This window comes from Sinohyriopsis cumingii, chromosome 13, assembly GCF_028554795.1.
Source record: "Sinohyriopsis cumingii isolate HCF-2022 chromosome 13, ASM2855479v2, whole genome shotgun sequence".
Classification (NCBI taxonomy): Eukaryota; Metazoa; Mollusca; class Bivalvia; order Unionida; family Unionidae; genus Sinohyriopsis; species Sinohyriopsis cumingii.
Window position 1 is genome coordinate 33,722,030 of NC_142973.1, and position 25,501 is coordinate 33,747,530.

Below are 25,501 nucleotides of genomic sequence, written 5' to 3' on the forward strand. Positions count from 1 at the left end.
CCAGATATGCCATCACATAATGTGCCAACAGATCTAGGTATATGTGGTTTGTGAGGAGAAATCTGTAGTACAAACAGCACAAATCAAAGCGTGTCATTTGTAGTTGGATTTGACTTACAAGCAAGTACAGTTGACTCCATTATTCAAAGTCTGGGGATTAGAAGAAAACTTTGCTTAATACCAGGATTCAAATAACTCAAGGTCATGGTGGTGCAATGTATCGAAGAAGCCATTTCATTGGAACAGCATAAAACAAAGACAAAAACAGTAGTGAAAATTATCAGTCATCGTTAAAATAATCTACATTGCAAACAACAACAAGATAAAATTAGTGTTGTCATTATCACTTCAATATGCATTAAAATGCTCATACACAACAAATTTTTAGATCCGATTAATCAATGGATCACTTGATAAGTTAGTTTGTTTTTCATGTGATATTCAATTCTCTTCTACTGTTTTTTCTCATTTTTAAACATGTTTTAAGAAACAAACAAGCACAGTTTGTTGTGTACATTTCTACTGAAATCTTCTTTCACCACATAATCATTAACTTTACTAAGTCTAGATAAGAGCTCATTAGTGTTTTCCAGTTATCCAAATGTAACTTTCAAAGGGTTTCCATGATTTTCTGACTTTCTTTTAACACACCAACTTTATATAAAACTACTGTCATTAATGGAATTAATAATGTGGTTGTCAAAAGGTGAATAAATTACTAGATTAATGTCAAACAATAAACACAATCTGCTTTTTGATTAATCAGTACTCACAGTTTGGACAGACAGGTGTCACAATTCACAACATCAAACATGTGCTCATGATAGTTCGAACAGAGATAATGCATGATAAATTCAACAGGATTTAACGATTTCAGACCACTAAATTACTTTGATTAAGGGGGTTACTCAAATAATCAATGTTTGGATAATAGATGTAAAACAGATATATAAACAAAGAACAAATTTAGCTAGAACTGGACAAATAGTAAATTTGGATAACAGAAGTTCAAATAACTGTGAGCCTGTTGCATATAGGGTAGAAATTTTTGTACATATGAGAACAACAGAGTTATGAACTTACTGTCTTGGCTTGTTCGTGACCATGGTCAATATTGTCATTTAAGCAAATAAATTTCCTGCAAAGAAAAATGGATGGATTTTAAAAGCAAGGAAAATAGAAGTGCATCTGTTGAAAAAAACAAAACAACTGCCCACTCACCACTGCACCCAGTGACAGTTTTTATATGTAGTATTATATGTATAGTGGTATGTTACACTGGTCAACAGTGAAATCATTACTGACTTGAAAAGGCCCTAATCTGTAGTATTTTGGTGTGCCGAACACGAATATAACCGTGAAAAATTTGTATTGGCTCTCGTTTTGAAGATATTCATATACCTCATTTTCTATGTTTCACTGTGTAAATTTTTCCAGTAGGACTGCAGCAACATCCGGAATAATGATGTAACATTGCATAATACCATCATGCTCACATCATCCACAGTTGATTGCATCATTTTCTGATGCAATGCAATACTAATGCCATGCGGCTGCTGAAGTAAGTTGACGTCAGCAGTGTACTATACATGTGTAGGCCTATTATACTAATGCCAGGCGGCTGCTGAAGCTGACGTAAGCAGTGTACTATATAAAGCCCAATCAGATAGGTTCAGCATTTAAAATATTTTAGACGTTGTGCGAGACAGTTCAAGCTACTGTTACATAAAACTTATTATTTTATCCATTTATGTACAATAAAGAACAGTAATGCCTCGAAAGTGTGTTAATACCGCGGACAATTTTTGCTATATTTGTGGGGAAGTGACATTTGCCAACCAGAAGAAAAGTATCAATTCTCAAGTGAAGAAGGCATATCATCTTTACTTCGGATGCAAGGTTGGTGACCAAGACAAGCCTTGGGCTCCGCATATATGCTGTGCTACATGTACAACACAGCTTTCACAGTGGTTGAATTGCAAAAGGTCATCAATGCCGTTTGCAGTCCCAATGGTGTGGAGAGAGCCAAGCAACCACCTAAATGACTGTTACTTCTGCTTGGTTCCTCCTCTTTCCGGCGGAATAACGAAGCGAAAGAAGTCGAGAATAGTCTACCCAAACATTCCGTCTGCATTGAGACCAGTTCCACATGGTGAGGGACTTCCTATTCCAGAACCTCCAGCAGAATATTCTCTTGATTCATCTGACGAAGACAAAGGTGAGTCGACCTGTTCTTCTCCTGGTCCATCAGCATGCAGTGATCCAGATTTTCACTGTGGTGCATCATCAACCCCACACAGAATAACACAGGAAGAACTAAATGACCTGATTCGTGATTTGGACTTATCAAAGAACAAGGCAGAATTGCTAGGATCAAGACTCCAACAATGGAATCTTCTAGAAGAAGATGTCACAATTACTGCATATCGAAAGCGCCACCAGCAATTGGAGCCTTTCTTCAGAAAGGAAAGTAATCTGATATTCTGTTCCGATATTGAGGGCCTCATGAATGCTTTAAAAATCACTCATGACCCACAAGAATGGAGACTATTTGTGGACTCTTCGAAACTGAGTCTCAAGGCTGTGCTTTTGCACAATGGAAACATTCTTCCATCTATTCCAGTAGCGTATGCTGTCCACATGAAAGAGACATACGATAACTTAAGGCAGCTACTGAATTCCATTGAGTATAACAAGTACAGCTGGCACCTCTGTGGTGATTTGAAGGTAGTTGCCCTTTTAATGGGACTGCAGCAAGGATATACAAAATACATGTGTTTCTTATGCGAGTGGGATAGCCGAGCAAGGGAAATGCACTACATGAGGAAGGAATGGACTCACAGGCAGAATGTAGCCATTGGAGAGAAGAATATCCAACACCCAGCTCTGGTTGAGGCTCAGAAAATCTTGCTACCACCCCTTCACATCAAACTAGGTTTGATGAAGAACTTCGTGAAAGCCATTGACCGGACTTTGCCAGCATTCCGATACCTGCATGAAAAATTCCCTCGACTCAGCGAAGCAAAGATTAAAGAGGGAGTTTTTGTGGGTCCTCAGATTCGAGAGCTTTTCAAAGATGACCGGTTCAACAACTTGCTGGAAGGTGACGCGAAACAAGCATGGAATGCTTTTCGCCTAGTTTCTACAAACTTCCTCGGAAATGTTAGGGCAGAAAACTATAAGGAACTAGTAGAAGACATGTTGATGAAGTATAAGAAACTTGGCTGCAATATGTCTCTAAAGATTCACTTCCTTCATTCCCATTTGGATTTCTTTCCTAGCAACTGTGGTATTGTTAGTGATGAACACGGCGAACGTTTTCATCAAGATATCGCAACAATGGAACAAAGATACCAGGGAAAATGGTCCACTACAATGCTGGCTGACTACTGCTGGACACTCCTCAGAGATGCTCCCGAACAGCTGTACAAGAGACAGGCGAAGAAATCTAAGATGTAGTCAATGACTTGATTTTTTACAGGTAGGCTATTACAGTTGACCTTTTACTATTGGAATGCATTTCGTTATGTAAACATTAATTTCTTGCAGATTACAAAAAAATTAGAGCCAATTTTGCAATTTGACTGTCATATTCGTGTTCAGCACATAAAAATTGATAAGAATTGACTAATTTTATTTCAGTAACATGACTTTTGTAAAAATTTGTTGTCCAGTGTTATTGGTTTTCTAGAAGATGACTACTCTTTCACCCCACCAGGGCAAATCCTCTGTTGTCCAGATGATGCAAGCATTAATTAAAGCGATGCAGTTGTTGACAAAGAACGCCAATAAAGTGACCCACTTGTGCTGTATTTTATCAAATGGTGCTTGATTTATTCTAATCGTACACAGACAGTTATGATTACAATACACATACAGTTATGATTACAATACACAGACAGTTATGATTACAATACACAGACAGTTATGATTACAATACACAGACAGTTATGATTACAATACACAGACAGTTATGATTACAAACACAGGCAGTTATGATTACAATACACAGGCAGTTATGATTACAATACACAGACAGTTATGATTACAAACACAGGCAGTTATGATTACAGTACACACAGTTATGATTACAATACACAGGCAGTTATGATTACAGTACACAGACAGTTATGATTACAATACACAGACAGTTATGATTACAAACACAGTTATGATTACAATACACAGGCAGTTATGATTACAATACACAGACAGTTATGATTACAATACACAGACAGTTATGATTACAAACACAGACAGTTATGATTACAATACCCCTTCTGACAGCGTTTAAATTATGCATGATAATGATTGTAATATGTTTAAGAGAAGGATTTCAATCTGAATCTATGCCAACCTTCACTTATATAATAATGAAGTTTAGTACAAGTTAAATTATTCAAAGTTTGATGAACAAAGGCTAAATGTTGCTGTGAAACTTTAAAAACAAAAGTCCCATGAAGAGACTGTGCTCTACTACCCAAAAACAATTTCCAGGAATTCAATATAAGATATTTATTTTCTTTTAAACTGCTGAATTCTGAAACCATCTGGCTGTCAGATTGGCACCACTGAAGTATACACCCTAAGGGGTTAAATCCCCAAGTCAATATGACCACAAATCAAAGAAGATTAGCAATAAAAAGATTGCCACAATTTTCATTTAGGTATAAATAACAAAATATTCAAGATGATGCCCAATTGGCAACAGTTTCATTTAGATCCAACAAGACCTTGGCATGACTGTGTGCATAATGTTTCATGGCAATGATAAAAGCTGTGATGTTTAGTAGAAGCAATAACAAACATGTGCAAATAGACCATTGAGTGGTGATTGGCAGATGACAGACAACTGGTCATCCCATAAGATCTCCTTGTCCATGATTAGCTGAGATATAAAACAATTTGTCATCAATTAGGTCATGTCTCATGAATGATAGACAATATCATGGAGCCCACGATGACACAGACAATATCACTGAGCCCACCATGACACAGACAATATCACTGAGCCCATCATGAAATAGACAATATCACTGAACCCACCACAACACAGACAATATGAATGAGCCCACCATGACATAGACAATATCACTGAGCCTGCCATGACATTGACAATATCACCAAACCCACCATGACACAGACAATATCACTGAGCCTACCATGACATTGACAATATCACCAAGCCCACCATGACATAGACAATATCATTGAGCCTGCCATGGCAATGGAAGTAGATTGTACACTGAAGGAATTAAACTTGCAATTGTTGCATTTCAACTTTCTGACTTACTTTACCATTGGAAAAAATGCCACAAATGTTGCATTTCAACCTTTTGCCTTACTAGACCACTGATTATAAATTGCAATGGATTCTTCACTATTCACAGTTTCATGCAAGAGTTTTATCCGATAACATCCCAAATGGGGGTGGCCGCCTAGTTGGAACAAAGGGAGTTAGGCTGTAGGAATTACTTCACTTCATTTACATAATATTCAGACAGAAAGACATTTTTTGTTATTCAGGGAAGGCTGGATTCATAGGTAGCAGAGAGTAATTTTATGATATTAACGTGATCAATTTGACGAAGAAACTAATTATGTGTCAAAGTCAATAACTAAAGGTGTTCAAATGTACTCAGTGACTCTGTTGCAATATCTATGTAATAAATATTCAGCATTTCTGGTTTCCAAGCAGTACTACTAATCTTTGCTGCTGATTATCTCCCCATTACAACCACCTCCCCTTTCCTAAGTGTTAACTGACAACCCTTACAGAAATTTCTCATGGATTCTGTATGGAATACTTCAGGAATCATTATGGAAGAGATATGGACTGAAAAACTTATGGAATCAGACAATTTATTCCACATCAATTCCATAAGTACTTCACAGCAAGTGAAAATTCCATATGGAATAAAGTTGCAACTTTAATCCATAAGCACTTTTTTCCATATGGAAAGCAGGCTCATGTATTATAGCATCATGGAAAATACTCTCTGAAGAATTAATAACCTAAAGTATCTGATTCAAATAGAAATATTGGTGGGAGTTAGAGTACATGTATATGTCAGTGTAGCTGATGTGGAAGGATGAATATATACTCATATAAATTTGAAGAAACACATGCATGTCAGTTTTCTTTAATTTATTTCCACAGATGTTTAAAAACAGACAAAGACATGACCCAAAAAGTAGAGAAAATGTAAACATCATCAGAAAATTAAAATCTGGTAGCACAAGCAAAGATGAATCTTTGGAATTTTTTGGGCTTCCTATCAAAATATGCTCACAAAAATCATACCCTAGTGAAAATGTCTCAGATTTCAACAAAATCAGCGAACATTTTTTGACATTCACTCAAATGTCCTTTTTCACTAAAATTATGGTATTTTAAGAGATTTTACCGAAAATTTCTGAAAATTTCATTGAAAGTGTGTCATTGAAATTTCACTACCTCTGCCAAGACTTCTGAAAATATGTGGGAATTTGTGATTAAAATTTCACTAAGAGTTTGTCAAAAATTCTGAAAATATAGTGATATTTTGTGATTGGAATACCAGTGACATTTCAATAAAAAATATCAATAGGATAAAATAAAATTTATTTTTTGTTTTTTGTAAAATCTGAATGATTTTCAGCAGCATTTATATTTCCTGTTTCTGATAACTGTAATTTTATTGTCTATTTTGGGCACATTAACTTATTTCCACATCTTTCCTTGTTATATTTCTTTTTCAAATTTTGTTGTTGTTCTTGTTGTTGTATTTTCATTTAACTTAAACTAGATTTAACTGCCCTCAAACAAGTTTTCTTGCTTTCCATTTTAAATCAGAATTTCGCTTTTCTCCTGACCTGAATCTAATTTTCCTTGATATGGAACCTTTTCTTAAAATATCATCTCTGAAACTTTTTTAAAAAATAATGCTCTATCTGGTCCCATTCAGCAACAAGCTTTCTAATAAGTATTTGTTCTGTTTATTATTTAAAAGATGATCGGTGTAAAGAGCTTTCTGATTGGTCAAAATTTTGCACTTGCCCAATGAATAGTTGCATAACAGAAACTGATGGGAATGAGAATGCTTGCTAAACATGACAATTTGAATTTTCGAGTGGGATACTAGGCTGAATAACCATTTGAAAAATGTGCAGCAATGAGAATAGCTTGAATGCAAAGTCGATGGGAACGTAATTGGTCAATCTGTAGGAAAATTGAACCAGGATGATTTCAAAGTTATATAACTCAAAACTGATTAACTTCCAGAATGAATTTAGGGAGGGACAATGTAGAGATCACTGGAGGGAATTGTTGCCAAATACCCTTGTCTATCAAAGATAGTCATATCTTTGCAGAAAATTCTTGGCCCACATGTATAATCATCTTTGAATATTGTGAGGTGTTATATATTATCTAAGGGTGTTAGAATTTGGTGTAAAATAAGAGTAATTATATCATGATAAACATTTGTCATGGCTGCTTATGGAACAAGGACTAAGTCAAGAGACCAAAATAACATCATAGATTGTACAATAATAAAAATCAAGTCTGCAGTATAAGTGACATAAGGCAGGTTCCTAGCATTTCTTCTTTTTATAATCAATGTCTCAAATGGATGCTTTTCTATAATTTTGCATTATTTTCACAGTTGAAGTTTTCAATACAGATTAATATTTAATATTTTATATATGTTTTTGTGTTCACAGATGCCTGTGCATATGTTCCAGGCTTGATACTTTGATTTGTAAAATCAATTATTAATGTCAAGCCAGATTCTTCACATCATGTTGAATATATTGTACATAACAGATAGAAGGCATCAAGGTAGATTAGTTCTGTAACTAAGTGAGTTACCCTCTCTAAATAAACTCCCATATCTCTTGCCTTGGATGTCATATAATTACAACATCTGTATATTTGTTTTCATGCACACTTAATATCAACTTGGTTAATAAAGTCCTGTTTAATTCATAAATATTATTAATTTGAAACCTTCTAAAATGTTTGATAAACTACTGAATACTATATAATGATCACAATTTTAGTGGAGTCTCTCAAAAGTTTTAGTCAAATTTTTTTTGAAACCTCACAAATATTTCAGTGAAATTTTAGTGAGATCTCACCACATTTTCAAGGAAAGTTTTGGTTGAAATATTTGTGAAATCTCACCAAACTTTTCAGTAAAATGAAAAAGACTTAAGTGATGCCATCATGGATTAGGTTTTGTATGCAATGAAAGAAAATGACAAGAAAAACCTAAGTCTTATTTGATAATGTCTATCAAAATAATCCATTAAAAAAATTATGGTGAATATTTATCATGGATTCAAAATAATGTCTAAGAATCATTAGGCAGTTTAATAGAAATCTGAAGCAGATTTTTTTATGGTTTAGGCAGAAAGCGCTTAAAAAACCTGTCTGAAATCCACTTTAAGTACGTCTGAAAAATTTCGTACAGGATGGACTATTACCAAATTCCATATGAAATATTTACAAATTATATATGGACTATTCACAAATTCCATATGGAATATTGCCAAATTCCATATGGATTAATCAGAAATTCCATATGGATTATTGCCAAATTCCATATGGACAACCTACAAATCTCATAGACTAATTTGCATATTTTGTGGGATTTTCCATACAGAGTATGTAAGGAATCCATAACATTTCCATATGGATACACTGAAATCCATAAGAGTGGTTCAGCTATAGAATAAAAATGTCCATATGAATATTTCTGTAAACATATGTATGGATTCCATATCCAATCCAAGTGGAAAATTTCATACGGGAAGGCCGATACATATGTCTTCATTGCTAAAATGCTATGTCTTGCTATGTGTTATCTGTAAATACAAGTGAAACCATGACTAAAAGCGATTATCATTCCAGGGGGGTTAGCATCAGTTCTCTTGTACTATATGCAGACAACCTATTAATGCAAGTCACTTACTTTGGATGCTTTCTAACATCATCCAATTGACCCACAACACTGGAGATGTTAGTTTTGATCATCTTGAAGGTCACTTCTGTATCATCCAACTCCGTGTATCTGTAACAAGCATGGCAACATCATATTAAACCTATTACTTTCACAAAAATAGGATGGTGAGGTCAAAGATCATATGGAATAGTCAATTTTGTGGATTTTATTTGGTTTTGTCTTCAAGCTTTAAATTTAATTTACAGTGATCCCTCACTATTAAACACGTCCTGGTTTGTATACTGCTGTAATAACACTGAGACATCCTATTACAATGAGTGAATTTTATACTGCAATAATAACAATGGTATGGTCATGCATCCCATTACACACTAAGTGAATTTTATACTGCAATAATAACAATGGTATGGTCATACTTTCTATTACACACTGAGTGAATTTTATACTGCAATAATAACACTGGTATGGCCATACTTTCTATTACACACTGAGTGAATTTTATACTGCAGTAATAACACTGGTATGGTCATACATCGCATTACACACTAAGTGAATTTTATACTGCAATAATAACAATGGTATGGTCATACTTTCTATTACACACTGAGTGAATTTTATACTGCAATAATAACACTGGTATGGCCATACTTTCTATTACACACTGAGTGAATTTTATACTGCAGTAATAACACTGTTATGGTCATACATCCCATTACACACTAAGTGAATTTTATACTGCAATAATAACAATGGTATTGTCATACTTTCTATTACACACTGAGTGAATTTTATACTGCAATAATAACACTGGTATGGCCATACTTTCTATTACACACTGAGTGAATTTTATACTGCAGTAATAACACTGGTATGGTCATACATCCCATTACACACTAAGTGAATTTTATACTGCAATAATAACAATGGTATGGTCATACTTTCTATTACACACTGAGTGAATTTTATACTGCAATAATAACACTGGTATGGTCATACATCCCATTACACACTAAGTGAATTTTATACTGCAGTAATAACACTGGTATGGCCATACTTTCTATTACACACTGAGTGAATTTTATACTGCAGCAATCACACTGAGACATCCTATTACAATTAGTGAACTTTATACTGCAGTAATAATGGTGAGACACCCTATTACATTGAGTGAACTTTATACGGCAGTAACATCCTATTAAATTGAGTGAATTTTATACTACAGTAATAACACTGGTATGGTCATACATCCTATTATACTGAGTGAATTTTATAGTGCAATAATACCTTGTATGGTCATACATCCTATGACACTGAGTGAATGTTATACTGCAGTAATAACACTGGTATGATCAGACATCCCAGTACACTGAGTGAATGACTGGTATAGTCATATATCCTATTACACTGAGTGAATGATATACTGCAGTAATAACACTGGTACGATCAGACATCCCAGTACACTGAGTGAATGACTGGTATAGTCATACATCCTATTACACTGCGTGAATGATATACTGCAGTAATAACACTGGTACGATCAGACATCCCAGTACACTGAGTGAATGACTGGTATAGTCATATATCCTATTACACTGAGTGAATGATATACTGCAGTAATAACACTGGTACGATCAGACATCCCAGTACACTGAGTGAATGACTGGTATAGTCATACATCCTATTACACTGAGTGAATTTTAAAATGCAGTAATAACACTCATATGATCATACATCATATTATAGTGAGTGAATTTTATACTGCAGTAATAACGGTGGTATGGACAACCATCATATTAAACTGAGTGAACGTTATACTGCAGCAATAACACTGGTATGGTCAGGCATCCTATGACATTGAGTGAAGTTTACAATGCAGTAATAACACTGGTATGGTAAGACATCCTATCACATCGAGTGAATTTTACACTACAGTAATAACACTGGTATGGTCATACATCATATTAAACTGAGTGAATGTTATATCTAACTTGCTACTTATATCATTAAATTTAAATCTACTTCTTAAATTACAAGATTCTTCAAAATAATGCCATCCTGATATAATGTAGATATAGCAGTGAATCCCATTATGTTGAAGGGCCCCATGTTGCTGCATAGTCTGAGACACATGCCTTAACAACTGACACACATATCTCACCTCTCTCCCCATGAGTTTGATTCTTGGCTCAACCAATGCAGATATGTAAGAAAGTTTGCCAGTAGCTTCCCATGGTTCAGTTGTTATGCTGGCCAACAAGTATAGCCAATCATGTGCTGAAAAATGGCATTAAACCACACAAAACCAAACCCATTACACTGGGCAAATCTCACTGCAAAATTGATATTTGTATTATTTCATTATTTCACTTCTTTACTAATATAGTAACTCTATATAATACCATCCGTGATGTAACAAGGGTATGGTGATGAACTCAATATCATGCAATCCATAATGCAAAATAGGTATGGTCATGAATTCAATATAATGCCATCTATGATGTAACAAAGGTATGGTCATGAATTCAATATAATGCCATCTATGAAGTAACAGGGACATGGTCATGAACTCGATGTAATGCTATCCTTGATACAACACAGGTATGGACATGAACTCAATATAATGCCATCTATGATGTAACAAAGGTATGGTCATGAGCTCAATATAATGCTATCCATGATGTAACACATGTATGGTCAGCCATGCTATAACATAGGTATGCCCATGACCTCAATATAATGCCATCCTTGATGTGACATGTGTTATGTATATTTAATCTGAATTGTGTGATTGACAATCACCCATAATTGCGGGTAGGAGTTTATGCCTACCTGACGAATGTCATTTTTTGTAAACAACATATTACATAGCAAATTTATATTTGAAGATAATTATTATTTGTAGGTAAACATGTTTACCTGGATTTGAGTTCAGGACAACAGTTTTCTGCTAGGAAATTACTTGTCTACCTGATGTTTGTCATGATCTTTACTAAACTTTTTGTAACAGACCTGATCATCTTTATAACTTATAATGTTCTATAATGAATTTTTGACCATCATCCTGATCCTCTTATTGTGGCACAGGTTTTTATATTAAGGTTGTTTACATTAGAATTACTCACTTCTGTCTTAGCATCTTAAGTGGAATCAGTCATTTAGTTCATTTTGATTTGAAGTTGAAAGGATTTATTTATTTAAATTACTCATTGGAATTAAAAGGTGCTCATTTATCCATTTTTGGACTAAATCAATATTTTGGGATTACTGAGAAGTCTATCATGTAAATCTATACAGTATGTTTGACCTTGGACTGTAATTGAGTGTAGAGACCTACCTGACTAATCTCCTTTTTTTTAAACAACAAATTACATAGCTAATTCTGTCTATGATTTTCAATTTTATTTTAAGATCATTATTAATTGGAAGTACATATGTCAACAAATGATGAGTTCAAGCTCTAGTTTAAGAAATAAAGAATGTTCTAGAAGCAATTTGTTTAGGAATTTGATAGGAAAATTACTCTCATCCCGGTTCTATTATTGAGTCTTAGCTTTTAATTTAAATGTTGTTTACTTCAGAATTACTCATTCCTATCTTAAAATTAGTCTTTTGAGAAATCAAGTTTGTGCTCATGTTTAGTTTGAGAAGATATATTTATTTAAATTATTCATTGGAATTACAAAGTGCTCATTAATACTTTTCAGACTAAATCACTATTTTGGGATTATTGTGAATTTATTCAAGGACATTTTGGATTATATCATTGAGATACATCACGACTGTTAGCACATCAACACTATCCCAGGCCACTGATAGGTCAGCACATTTAAGATTAGAATTCATTTGGAACACCACTGTAATTTATTTGGAATCCTCAATACTTTTGGACTTTCAACACAACTTTTAGGACTATCTGAGATTTAATTCACAATAGTCTAAGTTCTTTTTAAATTTTCACTTTTGTATTATAGCGAAATAAATTTTTCAGCACATGATAGGCTATCCATGGCAGCCAGTATAACTAGGAGGAAGAACCCAGGAAAATCACCTTAAGAACCACCAACCCAACGGAAGCTACTTGCAGCTGTCTCATGTGCCCACACTGACCAAGCCCAAGACTTGAACCCACATGGACCAAGGTGAGATGGCAGTGATCTGTAAAGGTTAGTGTTTTAGACCACTCAGCCACCTGGCACCCTCGCTTAACACCATTGAGTTGTGTGTGTGTGTGTGTGTGTGATTTGGATTTGATGTCTGCAGTGTGACAGTTTATAGTGATGTCTAGCACTGAGGCATCATGCCACAGACATGTAGCATAATGTCCCACCCAGTCACATTATCCTGACATCAGGCCAACCAGTCCTAACACTAACCTCTTAATGCTGAGCGCCAAGCGAGGCAGCTTTTAGTACTATTTTTGTAGTCTTTGGTATGACTCAGCCGGGGATCGAACCCACTACCTCCCACATCCAAGGTGGACACTCTAACCACCAGGAAACCAGAGCGGTCCCATAGAGTTGTAACACATGGGGTTGGTCATGAATCAAACTAAACTAAGTAAAATTATTTTGACAAAGCTAGGTTATTTATTTATTTGATTATACGTCATGGCTTATAATAGCCTATTATCATGTGTTTCCAATGTGGTTTTTATACAGCATTGCTTATAATGCATCCCAATATATGGCTGACTCACCTATAAAACAAATTACTTTGATGAACTCAAAATTAAAATGAGGGACCACAACATCTGCATTCTATGGTGCTATAATGTCGAAATAGACTAACTACAGAGTCTATGAGAATCAAGAGCTCTTGCTGTGTTCTTTTTTAATTCTATTGCTTCTTTTGTTGTTGTTTTGGATATCTGAATTAATATTTTTTCCCATCAAGTACAGGAAAATTGTATCACAACAATGTGGGCTTGTCTCCACACCTACTGGATTCAGATATGCTTCTTCTGAACCATCAATTTAACCCATATAGCTATAAACACTTTCATTTTACATGTTTTCCCTTTGCCATTTTCTTTCTCCCATGTTTAACAGAATTTTAATATTTTACCTTTTTTTATTCACAGTCTATGTATGTAGTACAGTCAATTCATTTAATACAGTCTATGTATTTAATACTGTTTATATATTTAATTCAAAGTCAATATATTTAATTCAGTCTATGAATTTCATACATGTCCTAAGTATTTAGTATAGTCTATGTATTTAGCACATGATTTTAATATACAGTCTACTTAATATGCAGCCTATGTATTTAATAAAAAGTTTATGCATTTAATATGCAGCCTATGCATTTAATACAAAGTCTATGCATTTAATACACATTCTATATTTTTAATACACAGTCTATATATTTAATAGTCTGTGTACTTAATACACAGTCTATGCATTTTAACACATCCTATGCATTTAATACACATTATATGTATTTAATACGAAGTCTATGGATTTAATACAGATTTTATCTTTTTAATACACAGTCTTTATATTTAATATAGTCTATGTACTTAATACACAGTCTATGCATTTAATGCAGTCTATGTATTTAATGCATAGTCTATGTACTTAATACACCATCTATGCATTATAACACAGACTATGTATTTAACACTCAGTCTCTGTGTTTAATACAGTCCATACATTTAATAAAGTCTATGCATTTAACACAGTCTATGTACTTAATACACAGTCTATACATTTAATACAGTCTATGCATTTAATACACAGTCTATTTTTTTACTACACAATCTATGCATTTGATACAGTCTATGTACTTAATACACAGTCTATGCATTTTAACACAATCTATGTATTTAATACTCAGCCTATGCATTTAATACAGTCTATGTACTTAATACCTTTCTAAAGTAAGTTTGTTTATATAATACAAACTTACTTGTATTTTTGTTGCGCCTTGAAATTGCTCCTCACAATTTGAACTATTTGATGACAATGTATGAACAGGTTTCTTGTCACCTGGGGCTGAAAAACAAAAAACAAAGCTGTCTGAATAAAGTAATGGTTGCATATTCATACATATATATATAATCTGGACTTAAACATGTTGTTGTTGGGTTTAACGCCATTTTGCAGCACATGATAGGCTATACATGGCGGCCCGTATTAATGGTGGAGGAAGAACCAGAGAAAACCCCGGAAAGAACCACCGACCCACGAGAAGCTACTGGCAAGCTTTCTCACATACCCACATTGGCTGAATCTTAGACTCAAACCGCCGCAGACAGAGGTGAGATGGCAGTGATCCATAATGAAGAGCACTTTAGACCACTCGGCCACTCGGGGCCCCAGACTTAAACATAAGTATATATCTACTAAATCCAAACTTGTCACAACTATCACCAACTATGACACTGGCAGTAACAAATAAGCTCTGCAACACTAATGCAGGTGACATAACAAAGGGGGACAACAAACATTTCTTTCAATACAAAGATTTGTAGAATGAATTGTCTCCCTTTTAAAACAAATTTTTCTTCTGATGTAGCCTTGTTTATGTAGTCAAGTTAGGATCTCCTAGCATATCCAGGTACAGTTAGATGCACAGTAATATTAACTCAAAGTTTTACTTGAATACAGCAACTAATGTTGAAGATATGAGAATTTCAAAACCTTAAATGCATCAACTTAACATTGTTGTTAAAGCCATTGTTGCTGGAAAAGTTATGTAACACTCCTAGCTGTAAGGCCCTTCATTATAACATGGTTTCATTATAACGTACTATAAGGCCCTTCCTTGTAACATCATTCCTAGGGGCCCCAAGAGGTCTAAAGCACTCACTATTATGGATCATTGCCATTTCACTATTATGGATCATTGCCATTTCGTGGGTCAGTGGTTCTTTCTGGGGTTTTCCTGAGTTCCTCCTCCATCATTTATACTGACTGCCATGTACTGCCTGTCTTGTGCTGACAAATGATGTTAAACCCAACAACATCTTTCCTATTATAATGTACTATAAGGCCCTTTATTATAACATGGTTTCTATTATAGTGTATTATATGGCCCTCATTATAACAGGGTTCTTATCACAATGTATTATACTGCCCTTCATTATAGCATGGTTCCTATTATAATGTACAATAAGGCCCTTCATTATAACATGGTTTCTTTTATTATGTACTATAAGGCCCTTCATTATAACATGGCTCCTGTTATAATGTACTATAAGGTCCTTCATTATGACATGGTTCCTGTTATAATGTACTATAAGGCCCTTCATTATGACATGGTTCCTGTTATAATGTACTATAAGGCCCATCATTATGACATTGTTCCTATCATAATGTACTATAAGGTCCTTCATTATGACAAGGTTCCTGTTATAAAGTACTATAAGGCCCTTCATTATAACATTATTCCTGACAAGACTGCTTCCTTGCTCTGGATTATTTATTATTAGTAGTAATTTCCCACACTGTCTTCATCAAATATTAATGTTGATCATAAGACCTATAATGGTCATGTGATAACAGGAGACTGATGTAGATTGGTAGTAATTCAAACCCCTCACACCAGCTTAGTGTTGGCCTCCACTGTTTATTTTGATTGTGTCCTTCACCTTCCTTCTCCATATATTGTCCTCTGATGTGATCACTTTGGTTTGGTTGGGGATGATGGAGTGTCCCATATTACTGCAATCTTCATGTATGATCGATGACTCTCTACTGATGTGTTCCTTAATCCTGGTTTCTAACACTATGCCTGTTTCCCCAATGTAATCTTTCTCACAATCATTACAAATGATGTAATAAACCACACCACATTTTGTCAAATTTTAAATTTTGTCATTCACGTGTAAGTTATTGTCATAAAGAGTGATATGTTTTGTGATTTACATTGATCTCATGTTGTCTGAATACTCTGGCTAGGACTTCTGATGTACCATGGATATATCACATGCCACTGTTAGTTCTGTTGAGACTAGTACATTTTATGCTCTAGGACTCCTGGCTGTCAAAAGCTTACCATATCTTTCTCATAGTACACTAAGTGCTCAAGGACCCAGGCTGTCAAAAGCTTACCATATCTTTCTCATAATATACTTCCTGCTCTAGGACTCCTGGCTGGTGGATCAGTTCCTCTGGTAAGTAACGTGAACAGTTGATAAAGGTCTGCTCAAGTTTTGTCAGGGTCTGCAGGGATAAAACAGGTACAAGTTTTGTGAATTGATGAGGATTATCAATTTAATTCACCTCCTAGAGAACATTCTCCATACATTTCACTCTCACTAAAGTCTAATGTATTCTTATCACAAAAACAATGTATATGTTTAAATTTAGAAGCTGAGAAACTGGTTTCTGTGTCAGAGGAGAGGAATTCACAACTGTTTGGGGTTTGAACATAGGATTTCCCCAACTCTAGACTGGTACTATACCATCATACATACCTATTCCGATGTGTTGGTTACCATATCACTTTGCCCAGACAGAGACATTTACATATGTCTCCATTAATTCAGTATACCCTCATCCCTTCCCCAGACATCACTCTTGGGTGCATATTGACTGAAATATGGTTCCATAGAGGGTACAAATATCATAGGGGAAAAATAAGAAGCCAAAACGGGTTGGGAACTCACAACCTTCCTAACTCATGCTGCTTTCTCTGTGATCTGGGCTATCTAAGTCCAAGTCCTTAGCAAGGTCTAATAACAACAAAATGGCCGATTTTAATTTCCCTTTATGCAGAAGAATATACAATGATTCAAGGCAATTTGATAAACTGCATTTATTTAACCTTTATTAATCTTATCTTGCCATTAAAAGACAAGACTTTGGTTACAATATGCCTTTATGTAGATGAACACATCTGACACAGACATAATGATTTAACTGAAGAGGTGACATGAACCAGTGGTTGATTGGATTTTGGATTGTGAAGTAATGTCATACTGATGACTGGATTTTGGATTGTGAAGTAATGACATACCGATGACTGGATTTGGACTGTGAAGTAATGACATACTGATGACTGGATTTGGATTGTGAAGTAATGACATACTGATTTGATTTGGATTGTGAAGTAATGACATACTCATGATTGGATTTGGATTGTGAAGTAATGACATACTGATGACTGGATTTGGACTGTGAAGTAATGACATACTGATGACTGGATTTGGATTGTGAAGTAATGACATACTGATGATTGGATTTTGGATTGTGAAAGTAATGACATACTGATGACTGGATTTGGACTGTGAAGTAATGACATACTGATGACTGGATTTGGACTGTGAAATAATGACATGCTGATGACTGGATTTGGATTGTGAAAGTCATGTACCTAAAATTCACAGACAGGGAAAGAAGCCTTTCTTTTCACATACCTAAAACTTACAGATGGGGAAGGAGTCCCTTCTTTTCACATACCTAATATTCACAAACAGGGAACGATGCCTTTCTTTTCACATACCTAAAATTCACAGACAGGGAAAGAGGCCTTTCTTTTCACATACCTAAAATTCACCGACAGGGAAGGAGGCCTTTCTTTTCACATACTAAAATTTACAGATGGGGAAGGAGTCCCATTCTTTTCATGTATCTCAAATTCACTGACTCATTCTTTTGTGGACATCACAACTTGCATTTTAAAAAATAAAAAAATGTTAGGTGATATCACTAATTCCATGAAAACTGATACCCCATGAATAGAAGTGAATTCTAGATAATTAATGAAATTAAGTGATGTTTTCAATTTAACTAATTTTATGAACTTATAATTACTTACTTGTAAATCAAGTGGGAGATCAAACAACCTGGTAGCCAAGGTGCGTATTTCACGGTCCGACAATATGCTACAATAAAAACAGAACCCCAAATATGATAATTAAAATAACAATAGACTGATATTTTTTATTGAAAGAAATAAGCCATTTAACTACAAAAGTTACTATACTCACATGTGCAATTTTGCTGCATGTGCATGCATGTGTGTGTGTGTGTGTGTGTGTGTGTGTGTACATGTGCATACATGGATACATGTGTGTTGTGTGCAGCATGTGTGCATGTGTCATATCCTCCAAAACATATTTGCTTCTACAATCTTTCAACCTGAGCTCAAAATAAAAAATTTGGAAAATTAGCTCCATAATATGTCATGGGGTAAATGGCTAACATTTTACAAATTAACCTTATATGAATACAGAAATATTTACCCAGAAAAAGTGCATTAAAAAATTTACTTTTATTATTAAACTGGAAATATAAAAATACAAACCTATGTAAAAAAAAATAAGTTTGAAAGTGTGACAAAAGAACTAATCATACAGTAAGTTTTACCTGGATTTGTCTGTGTCAATTTCATCAAAAACCATTTCCACAGTTACTTCCTCTCTAACCCCCATCATATAGTAGAAGTAGGAGAAAGCATACTGCATGTCCGTAGAACTGCGTACCTTGTGAGAGGAGGTGGCTGCCCACTCCTCTGGAAACCTGCAAAGAACATTGAATATCAGGAAGCTAAGCTTTGAGTAAATTATGTTTCTTCAAGAATATATATCTGAATAATATCTGGAACCCTCCACAATGACCTGACTCACACAATCATTTGTCAGAAAGAGGTCAAGTCTGTTACCCAAAGGAGAATCGCTGGTGGCAGGAATGATGGCAAGTTTTTTATAATTCACCTGACCAAGAAAAGGTTGTTGCTGCTGAAAAGTACCAAAGTCATCCTTCTTGTGATGATCATCCCTTCACTGGTACAACCTCTGACAAGGTAGACTAGATAGGGGCTTGCAAAAGACAGCTAAGTTGCAACTCCCATGCCATCTGCTTTTCTAAACTCAATATGCCCCCCCCTCCCCCCCACAGGAATGGGGAGAACTGAAAGGGACCGAGTGCAGATTTAAGAAGATTGCATAAAAGCATCTTTTCTTAACTCAATATGGCCCCCAAAGAAACGGGGAGAACTGAAAGGGATAGTGCAGATTTAAGATTGCAAATAAGCATCTATTCTAATCAGATCAAGGTTGCAGGAAGATGTTAGGACCTTTGCCATCATGTGGTAAGCTGCCCTGTTGACTACCTTTGCAATATGCAGACATGATTTTGGTCTTCCATAAAAAAGCTGGGTTTTGGGGGTCCTCTCCCAATGGTGTCGTGAGGGGCAAATACCCCTGATCCAGATGTTAAGCCAAAAATCCATTTTACAATCATAAAAATCTGCTCCTGGTGCAACTTATAATATAAAACAAAATAATCATTTGAAAAACTAGAAAACTTACCAAAAATGTTCAACTTGAATAATTTCACAATATTTACTCTCCACTGAATTTGTTCTCCAATACTACTGACGCCTGATGCTGAAGTTATTTCATGTGCATGTCAGTGTTCACATCATAATAAAGTTGCAATAATTTCTCACTTTTTGCAGAAAACATATACTTCTCTCTTTTCATAACAAATCTTTAAATTAAACACCAAAGTACATCAACTATATACAAATAATCTCACACATTCAATTGTTTTTTTCTCCAATGGACACAACCTGTTGATATGCCAGTCTAGCTCTTTTTGTGGCTTTGGCAAAGATTTCTTTAGCCTTCCTTTTTGTCACCAATGACATTTTTTTGGTTCAAGGTGCAATTGTTTCTTTTCCTTCTCATGAGAGCCTTTTTCCTTTCAAACTGGTGATTGTATTGGTGACATGCAGTACATATATTCTGACAGAGGGCTACATATGTTCTCTCATGCAAAAAATTTCTCTTATGGTAATTAATTGCACTTTTTCCACATGCTTTCTGAGCTTCAATTTTTCTGTATGCAGCTTCTTTTGTAGGTGCTGTTCCAAACTCTTCCAACCATGATTACCATAATTCAGACTTTTCTTGCAGAGGTCATAAAATGTCAGTCCTCTAGCGTTCAGTTTTCTTATAACTAAATTTCTGTTAACTTTTTGCTCCAGCCATTCCCATTTCCATACATTTTCTTAAACCTTTATCTAAACTTTTCCTGTCATGGTCTCTTTCAACAACTCGGGATGCCATGATTTGCAAGCATTCTTCTTCTTCCTATGTCATCAGTTTCTATTACACGAATATTCGCTGGATGAATTTAAACTTTTGACCAATCAGAATAGTCTTTACAAGACTTTTTGATAACTAATATATGGAATGAATACTTTACATGGGTAATTATGGAATGGGACCGGACACACTGTTTTTAAAAAATCAAATCAGAGATCATATAAAAAATGGACTATATCAAGAAAAATCTGATTCAAGTCTGGAGAAAAGCAGAATTCCGCTTTAAAACAGAAAAATCATGTCTGAATATGGCACACAGATTTCCAAGATAGATTTGCTCTGAGCCTTCTCAGCTAGATAAAAGATAACTAGACATGTTAAGTCAAGCTGGGTGTAAATTGACAAATATGATTGGCATACACTGGATAGTGATTATTTTGCAAAATTCATAAGAAAGCATAAGCCATTCAGCTGTTTCTTTAAGACTGTGGCATCAATGCTGGGACAGAGTCATGGGGATGTATATAATGAAAAAAGTGAACAATTGTTGCTACCAGTATTCTTAGTCTTATTACTGTTATTTTATTTTCAGTCTGCATAAGTATTTAATTCTGTGTTTAGACTTAATTTGAGAGGAATCATTTAAATAAATTTTTTATTGGAATTACAAAGTGTTCATATGACTGTTTGGATGAAACAATATTTTAGAATTATTGTGAATTCATTCAAAGATGTTCCGGCCATTGTGATATAGCAAGAATGTAGGCACGTCAGCTCAATTAAGACCTGGAATAATGTGGAACACTATTCTTTCAGATATATGATAGAATGTTTCAAGATTATTTTGGAACTCAATCACAATTCTGTAAGTTCCTATTAAATTTTCATTTTAAAACTTAGAGAGTTAAACTGCTTGTTACGTTTCACATAACATGTTGGTTTTACTTCTTTCTGTTAGTTAATTTAAGACCACAGAGTGGTAACTGGGTATAAGTCTTCTATTCTGGGACAGAGGACATTAAAACTGGATTTACTGTCACAAAATATTGAACTGGCTCTATATCCGACATCAAAACTATCAATGCCTTATATCCTTTAAAAAAGTGACACCCTTTATTATCCTTTAAAACAATAACACCCCTTTAATATCCTTTAAAACAATATTATTAACCCCTTAATATCCTTTAAAAACAATATTGTCAACCACTTATTATCCGTTAAAACAAAAGTAACATCTACAGCCCATTACTTGACCCCCCCCATGTTTGATAATATAACATGTAGGCACTATAGTGAATGGATGACTCTGAGATCTGGAGATTAGGCAGCATCAAGTGTCAATGTCAAGGTAAATGGTTTTGAACTACACTTACTGTGCAGGAATCGTTATCTTCTTATCCAATTTACCATGACTGTTACTTTTGACCATTATTGTCCAGAATCTAAGGTTTCTTAATTACCTTACCAAAAGTCATCCACAAAGTTTGGTGAAGAAACTAACGCTAGAATAAAAGCTATTCTGCACAAGCAAAATTATTTTTAGCAAATCATATTTCTGAGAATACTTGCATGAATATCAGGAATAAGCTCTGCTACATCAAGAATCCAGTGAAATATTTGTCTTTCCCATCTATATACCATATGGATGATGAAAAGAGACTCTTTCCAACCATTTCCCTTACCTTTCCCTTACAACTACACATTCGTTGATCAAATTAATGTTAAGAGAATAAGTAAAAGAAGAATGCAATGCTGAGCACCTGACCTGTATCATGGTCACCCTCAAAGTAAATCAGGATTCTTCCTTGTATCAGGGGTAAACTGCACTCCTAATTTATGACCATCACAACTGATTTTCACTTGGGAAACAGGGTGAGTGAATCTGGCTTACTAACGTCAAAATGGCTATTAGGTCTGATAAATCCTTATCATGACCTATATCCACTTTACTATGATGCCGGAATGTGTCTGAGATTATGGAGTGGTATTCTTTGATCGTAGTTGGCCAACTTTACACCTCAAAAAGCCAGAGTAAAAAAGTTACCTAATTGTGTAACTGAGGCACACATATGGACAACATTGTTTCTGAAACCCCACAACTTCCCCTCAAACACCTTTAAAGTGGAGGGTCTTTAAGCTTTTTATGACAGAAGGTTCCAATGTTTTCTTCACATGGTTCTCCTGACATAGCCAGGAGTGACAGAGTAGTCCATCTGGGCATGGAAGAAACATCTGCAACAATGGTTGTTTGAGCAGGTTGGGTCTTGGGTGAATTTTTCTTGGAATGTCAATTGTTCACACAGGACTTTCCTACCTAAGAGGGGCTATCAGCATCACTTTGCATGTGTGGCAGATCATTCACACTGGACTTGTCCTACCTGACAGGGGCTATCAGCATCACTTTGCATTTGTGGCAGATCATTCACACAGGACTTTCCTACCTAAGAGAGCTATCAGCATCACTTTGTATGCGTGGCAGATCATTCACACAGGAACTGTCCAACCTGAGATGGCTATCAGCATCACTTAGTCGAATTTCATCTCTGTCAAATCCATATCTCACATCAACATTATCAAAATATGTACAAGTAGGAGGAAATGTAAGAGCATCCAACCTCTACATGTGATCCTGGGAGAGCTAAGAATACACCAACTGAAAACCCACTTGAGCTATAATACCAGTACTTGAGAGGCTATATTTATTTTCCTTTTATGCTTTAACGGGCAGGAGGAGCCATTGTCATGTAGCACCTGAGTGCATGAAATAGGTCCTGCTGCCTTGCCTGTCTTGATGGATTGATCAAGGGGAGATATGTCATGTAGCACCTGAGTGAATGAACCAGGTCCTGCAACCTTGCCTGTCTTGGTGGATTGATCAAGGGGAGAGAACAAATGACTATTTTCAAATCTGCCATAGAGAGATGGCACCATGGATATTAAGCCAGGCTGCATCATCAGGATAACCAAACCATCAGATATGAAATGGAGGTAATTTAGGCCTCCAGGCAGTGAATGCAGTTCACTCTCTCTGCATGCTGAAGCTAGGGTTATCAGGAAGCAAGTCCTGCAAGACAGTAGCTCTAGTGCAGACAGATAAGATTGTCACCAGTGTCTTCTCTCATGATCCTGAATGTGTCAGAAATAATGGAGTGATAACATCTGATAATGATGAAGGCCAATTTCTTCTCCTCCAAGAGAGAAAGGTAGTTAGTCAGCTGAAAAATGGTGGCTATACAAGGGTCACACCTTACTGGCACCTGCTGACAAACATGTGCCAGTTTCATCTCTTTGGTAAGGCTGGATTTGGGAGGTAGCAGAGTTTAATTTCTTAAAATGAGTTTGAATGGGTAAACTGACATATTCTCAAGTTCCTTACAATTCACCTTCCTATGGTTCTATCAAAGCACAAGATAATCTTGCTCAATTTGGAGCGTGCTGCAAAGAAAGAGTGATAAAATCAAGTGTTTTCATGACTTGTTAGACTTTTCTATAGTCCGGACACTGACAGCAAGCTTGCAAATGGCATATATATGTTTAAGTTTTGTGCACTATTTCAGCATGTTGCTGGGGTTTATGCATGCTCTTTAGAATTTTACTGTATTAAAAGCACAAAGCCTTTAGCCTGAAGAAAATAGTTATGTGTTACCTTTAAAATGTTTAACAAACATTGTTGATGGTACTATCACCATCACCACTGACTACTACCTGCATCTTGCCATTCAAATGATAGACAATAAAATGACTTAAACTGTTACTTCACCTAAAAAATTAATCATGACATTTAAAATGTGATCAATTCAGTGGCTTGTTACCTTTCCAACATTTCAGCCATGATGTTCTTGTCAATCATGTGCGGCATGTGAGCAGGGACCTTCCTGGCATGGTATCCAAATGCCTTGTTATAGAGCCTGTTGACATGGCGAAGAGAATCTCCAAACGTGTCCAGCAGATGCCTACCCTTGTGACTTCCTACAACATAGCTCTCTTGCTGGTCAAGTTTTTCCTTTTTCTGCAATTGATGTGGAGAGTACAATTACTAAAATCATGAACCAATCTCAAGACAAAAAACATTCAAACATAAACATTTGGTTTCCCTGTTACAGGACACTGACATCATGAACTAATCTCAGGACAAAACACATCAATACATTCATATTTGGTTTCCCTGTTACAGGACACTGACATTATGAACTAATCTCAGGACAAAACACATCAATACATAAACATTTGGTTTACCTGTTACAGGACAATGGCATCGTAAGCCATTCTCAGGACAAAACACATCAATACATAAACATTTGGTTTACCTGTTACAGGACAATGGCATCGTAAGCCAATCTCAGGACAAAATACATCAATACATAAACATTTGGTTTACCTGTTACAGGACAATGGCATCGTAAGCCAATCTCAGGACAAAACACATCAATACATAAACATTTGGTTTCGTGACTATTGGCACATCAGTTCATTCAATATTTTAATGCATTTGGAACACCAGCGAAATTCATTACGACTCTATCATTCTATACCTGTGATAGAAGTTTTAGGA

The 25,501-nt window shown here is 35.3% G+C and overlaps 1 protein-coding gene across 2 annotated transcripts in view; it reads right to left on the reverse strand.

Annotated features, from left to right (window-relative positions):
* The window catches only part of LOC149785176 (N-acetylglucosamine-1-phosphotransferase subunits alpha/beta-like), a 141,833-nt gene that overhangs the window by 18,145 nt on the left and 98,187 nt on the right, over positions 1-25,501 (reverse strand). For both annotated transcript variants that reach the window (XM_089978975.1, XM_089978974.1), the window contains 7 exons: positions 24,762-24,958; positions 19,265-19,417; positions 18,714-18,780; positions 17,006-17,116; positions 14,859-14,944; positions 8,958-9,056; positions 1,084-1,138 (listed from right to left, as the gene is read on the reverse strand). In XM_089978975.1, the coding sequence (XP_089835101.1) occupies positions 1,084-1,138; positions 8,958-9,056; positions 14,859-14,944; positions 17,006-17,116; positions 18,714-18,780; positions 19,265-19,417; positions 24,762-24,958 (768 nt within the window). The remainder of the gene's footprint in view (positions 1-1,083; positions 1,139-8,957; positions 9,057-14,858; positions 14,945-17,005; positions 17,117-18,713; positions 18,781-19,264; positions 19,418-24,761; positions 24,959-25,501) is intronic.